General features: G+C 37.0%; 1 protein-coding gene across 1 annotated transcript; it reads left to right on the top strand.

Annotated features, from left to right (window-relative positions):
* Positions 1-217: 217 nt before the first annotated feature.
* Positions 218-5,469, top strand: LOC126409461 (uncharacterized; the record flags this gene model as incomplete). The annotated part of the gene is made up of 5 exons (XM_050075441.1): positions 218-295; positions 391-623; positions 1,319-1,388; positions 5,024-5,227; positions 5,340-5,469. Coding segments are annotated over exons 1-5 (715 nt in total), but the record flags the coding sequence as incomplete, so codon positions are not given.
* Positions 5,470-5,545: the final 76 nt, after the last annotated feature.

Here is a 5,545-nt window from a genome sequence, read left to right as displayed (position 1 = left end):
CATACAAACCAGAGACGTGGATGCTTCCTGATAAAAAATGTGGGGGCTTGTCTCAGCTAAATCTTGCTATTGTAAGGTTTTCTCCAATTCTGGTTGAGTGCAAAAAAGATACTTGCAAATTTTACTCGAACTATTGAAAGGTTGATCAGTTTGTATTTATTTACTTTCATTACCATGTGTAGGTTGGCCACGTTGATTCTGGCAAATCAACGTTGACATGAAGAGACTTCTGCACATTTTGGGGTGGATCTCTCAGAAGGATATGCACAAGTATGAGAAGGAAGCCAAACAGCAGGTGTAATAATTTATTAATATGTTTATATTTGCTTAATAAGTGCTATTGCACTTCAACCTAATCGCTTTTCTATTTAATTTTTACATTGAGTGCAGGGGAAAGGCTCATTTGCCTACGCATGGGCATTAGATGAAAGCGTTGAGGAAAGGGAAAGAGGAATAACTATGGCTGTTGCAGTTGCTCGTTTTGAATCAAGGAAATTTCATGTTGTTATGCTTGATTCACCAGGGCTTAAAGATTTTGTCGCAAATGTGATATCTGGTGCTACACAAACAGATGCTGATCATGCTGTGATACTTGTTGTCGATGCATCTATTGGTTCTTTGAGGTAGGTGTGGGTTTAAATGGAGTTGGGGGCAGACAAAGGGGCATGCACAACTTATCCGAAGTTTTGGTGTTGAACAGCTGGTTGTTGTTGTTAATAAGATGTATTTTGTAGGATATTCTAAAGAAAGATTTGATTCCATCAATATGCAGCTGGGTGGATTTCTCCGATCTTGTGGATTTAAAGAATCACATATTTCATGGGTACCTTTGAGTGTTATGGAGAATCAGAATCTTGTTGCAGCTATAACTGAACCTCGTTTCTCATGGTGTGTGTGTGTAGTCATGTTTCAAGTGTTATGCTACTTCTTTTCATCAATTAGGTAAGGTTACAACAGTTACTCCAACTAAAATTGGAGGGACTCTGTTTTTAATATTATTTGGCATTCTTCTGATGGACTCTTTGTTGCATATCTCTGTAAAATAAGTTTTGTTTATGGTCTGAGTTACGTTCCATTTATACACCTAATTTTGCCACACATTATCTTCTCTTTCTAACATTCTGTGGTACACCTGATCTTCCTAACTTTTGCCTGCTTATCTTTCTGTAATTTTCAAATGTTAATTAATTTTATATTATTCTCTGCTTCTATCTACCTTGTTATGTTTTCGTTCTATGCTGCTTTTACCCCTTGTTCTCCATGAGTGCTTTTTGCTTGAGCTGAGCTGAGCTTTTGCATAATTTTCAAATGTTAACAGCATTCTTATATCTGCAGATGATGATGAAGATGTGCATTGTTATATCACAGATGATGGTGAAGAAGACGTGGTTCTCATCCATTAATTGATACGAGTTAGATGCCCAAACGAGTTAAAGGATTTAAATGCCTAAATGAGCTAAACAAGTAAATGCCTAAACAGCTAAACTAGCTAAACGATTTAACGTCTAAACGAGCTAGACGAGTTAGTGCCTAAACAAGCTAAAAGAGTTAAAGTTAAACGAGTAAATGCTAAACAAGTTAATGTGTTAAATGGGTTAATCGAGTTCAATGGGTTAATCGAGTCGAGCTCGAGCTCGACTTTGTGTAGTCGAGTCGAGCTCGAGCTAGTTCTAAGAAGCTCGTCTCGAGCTCGAGTCGAGCTCGAGCTGGCCAAGCTCGGGCTCGGCTCGGCTCATGTGCAGCCCTACAACAAAGGGGTTGTCTTTTCATTTTGTCCAACGGATAGAAACTTTTAGTGCTGCATTTTCTTCAAGTACTTAAATGCACGAATTAGATTCATGATCATGGCCAAACTTGCTATAGATGTACGACATTAATTTTAAGTAATCCAAAGGAAGTTAATCTATCAAAATGAATTTCTCAATGAATTTTAAAAGGACCGCATAATTGTTGGAAATTGATGGTGCTAAGATGAAGATCCAGAGAAAATTTTACCAATCTGCCTTAGTATCACCATAAAAATAAGATAATTATGATCTTTTTTTTGGAAATAACTGAATATCATCATAAGTACCACAACGGAAACATCATCATACAATAAGTATCGCAAAATATCAAAATATTCTAAAATCAATACCAGTACATCTACAGATTTTTTTTTTTTGACAAATTCTAAAATCAATACCGGTCCATCTACAACCATTCCATCTTGGGTCGTTTGCCCCTCTCTTCTTCTTCCTCTTTCTGAGCCACCTATGCTTCCATCAATCCTTCCCTGCGACCGCCGGCGGTCGAAGAAGCGGAGGCTGCGTCTCCCACCAAAGCATTTAGCAGATCCGAGCCCAAATGGGCTTTCTATTTCGTCCCACCCCCGTTATTTCCTAAAATATGTTTACAAAAATGGAACCAACGGATATATTTTTTTTAATCTAACGTTTGATGGGCAGGAAAAAAATTTATTCCCATTGCTGCAAGGAATTTCCTCCAGTTCAAACATGGTACAAAAGGAAATCAGATTGGTTTTACTTTGCAACCGAATTTATGCTTACCATCCGAATCAGATTTATATTTAAATAAATAAAGTAAGCAAAGTCCACACATATTGAAAGTCTCTGTTGTTAACATATCATAATGTGGTTTGGATTTGGATTGAGATTTAGAATAGGTTCAAATTATGAATCGAATTCAGATATGGTATGAACGTATATATATGAAAACCTTTTTTTCCATTTGCATTTGACTTAGAGTCTATTTTGAATTTAAATTATTCTGAATCCGGTAAATGAGGTTGGTGAACAATTTTTGTTGACATCGCTACCCATAATTAGTTCGTTCGTTTTAAAATAGGAAGGTGTGATAGAAAGGAAAGAAACATTGAATCTGTTGTGTATAACAAGGAGAGAATTCAATACCAAATAAATGTCCATTCGTATCCAACTCATTTTCTCATCCACACAAGAGAGAACCCTTTGGGAAGAAGTCGGATCAATTTTGGTGGGTGGCCAAAAAAAGGGAGGCGATTGAATTAATGAAAAGAAGGTAAAAACTCTTGAAACAGAGGCTCTTATTAATGAATTTCTTCCTGGATCAACACGCAATTAATAGATCTATCAGGTCAATATTAATTTCACCTTAATTTCCATATGGGTCGCATTCCAAACTTCATTGGGCGTTTTAATAAGCGGGGATCCAAATGATTTGAACGTCCTAGATCGATCTTGTGATTCACAAAGTTTGCTAACTAATCTAATAGTGTTTTTGTACTTTGTTCACACTGACTTTGGATTATGTATGCTTGTTAATTTACCGATCATTATATCTAATCGATTAACTAAACAGGCCGGTCTTACCGAAACCGCACCATTAGTGGATCAGAAACAACATTGGTTAGTTTAGTTGATACCATTGCTCCTTTAATGTAATCATGACGAGCAAATATGCTATTATAATTATAAACTATAGTGATAATTATCTCAATCCTTCATTATCCTGAAATTTTCTCAAAGTCTCGGCCAATTCTGAAGCGAATCCACTAACTTTGTGAAAGGTGCATGCATGAATTTCCCTATGGTTATCATGCAGCACATGAAGTGGAAATATGAAGTGAAAGTGGGGAAGTGAATAGATTGAACTCGACAAACTAATGACTTCTCAATTATTTAGAGTGGGAATTAGTCAGGCTACTTCTTATCAAATGGCTTCTCTCTCTTCTTTTTGAGAACACAAACTAAATTGTTGCCAGTATTTTCTAGTTAGCTTATAATTAGTAAATTGATGGACTGCGTGTTCAACATATGCAATTAATTAATTAATTAAGAATTTAAAACCAAATCTATTCTTTTTTTATAAAGTTCGAAATAAAGAAAACCTACACATTCTGCCATTTTACACGCAAACTGCGTAGGAATATTAAGTTTGTCAGATCTTAAGTACTTCATTAATAATCTATCACACGTAGAAACTTCTTAGCAGCAACTAAATTGCACCTTCCGAACTAACTTTGTCATGGACACGTGACTTACGTGTGACCCAACGGCGCTCCACTATAAAAACAAGATTTCCCGCTTCTTTCTTCGTTTCAATTGTCACTCTCTCCTCGCTTTTTTCTCCTTTTCCTCTCCATCTCCCTCTCCTTTCCTCTACTCATTCGTCCGTCCCGCTAGATTTTTCTATACGTCCTTTTCTTCATTGTCGTTCTTCGGCGGCCTTCTTTTTCGATCGCCCTTCAAGGTCAATTTCTCGGAATGCAAACGATTCTCCTCCCTGATCCACTAGAGATGCCAGAATACAATTCTTCAACTCTGAAGCCGCTGGATCAACTCAGATCACTCAATGAAACTTTAAGAAGCTTCAAGATTCCATTACAGATGTCTTCCGATGGCATATCAGGGAAAGTTTGGTCATTTACTGGCGGTAGTTTCTGGAAATCCTGCTTTCTTGTGTTTCGTCTAGCAGGAAAAATGAGATTTGAGACATGTTGATGACGATTTCTCTTTAATTCTTAATTTTTAGAGAAAAACAGGGTGAAGATTCAAAGTTATGGAGCATTTTGGATTCAAAATGATGTTTAGGCGATGTTTGGGAGAGTCATTGTTTGATCAACTGACAGAGGCTCTGCAGCGACTTGCTCAGAAGGTGGAAGAAGGTAGCAGGCTTTATTTTCTTTGTATAGTGCATTTGTACCTGAACTTAATCCAGTATTTCCTTGAAGAGTTAGGCTGTCTGGTTTAGCCATGAGAGGGCGTGAAACAAAAAAAATATAATGTTCTTTCGTTTTGAGAAGTTGAAAGAGACAAGAAGTGCTTCAAGAATAAATTGGCTGCCAGTTCAGTAGCGTTTGATGATTTAAACATAAAGCTGAATTCATTAACCATCAAGCTAAAATGTGCAGAAAGAAATATTCCGAATGGTAAGATAGTGCTCTCACTGTGCAAATGTACGTTTCGAAAGAAAAAAAAACGGGCTGCAGTCTCAACCGTACTTTCTGAAAATGTTAGTTGCTTTTTAATTTTTAAAAAATCAGGTAATAGAGCTTCACAGGGACCTGGATGCTGTAACTTTGCAAATGAAGGAGGAACTTGAATTTGCAAGGGAGAAAATTCATAAATCTCAACTTGAATTGGAGCGCTTCAGACCAAAGGAGACTGAATTGATGGCCACAATTGCTGAGCTAGAAGAGAAAGTGTCACAGTCATCCAAAACCATGAGTAAATTTGAAGATCAAAAGGTATGACAGGATATTACTTGGTTAAAAGTTCTGCATTGTGGCCCACCTCTAAGAGATGGGAATTTCAGCAAGAGTTAAATATGCAAATCTTGAGTTTGGAATCACTCAAAAGACACTCAAGAAAAACATGGTCTCGGTTGCAGGGAAAAATGAAGATATTGAGAAGAATTGCAAGCCTGTGGAATCATTGGTGATCCAAAATAAGGCTGCTCCGTGTTCAGTTGGTTGGGAACATTGTGCAGGTATTCTATATTATTTTGGCTCAAAGACTATCAAACATGGTTGGTCTTGCCACACATGTTGTCACTTTTTCATGCA

This window comes from Nymphaea colorata, unplaced genomic scaffold, assembly GCF_008831285.2.
Source record: "Nymphaea colorata isolate Beijing-Zhang1983 unplaced genomic scaffold, ASM883128v2 scaffold0308, whole genome shotgun sequence".
Classification (NCBI taxonomy): domain Eukaryota; kingdom Viridiplantae; phylum Streptophyta; class Magnoliopsida; order Nymphaeales; family Nymphaeaceae; genus Nymphaea; species Nymphaea colorata.
Note: the sequence above shows the minus strand (reverse complement) of the source record. Positions and strands in the feature narration are given on the sequence as shown.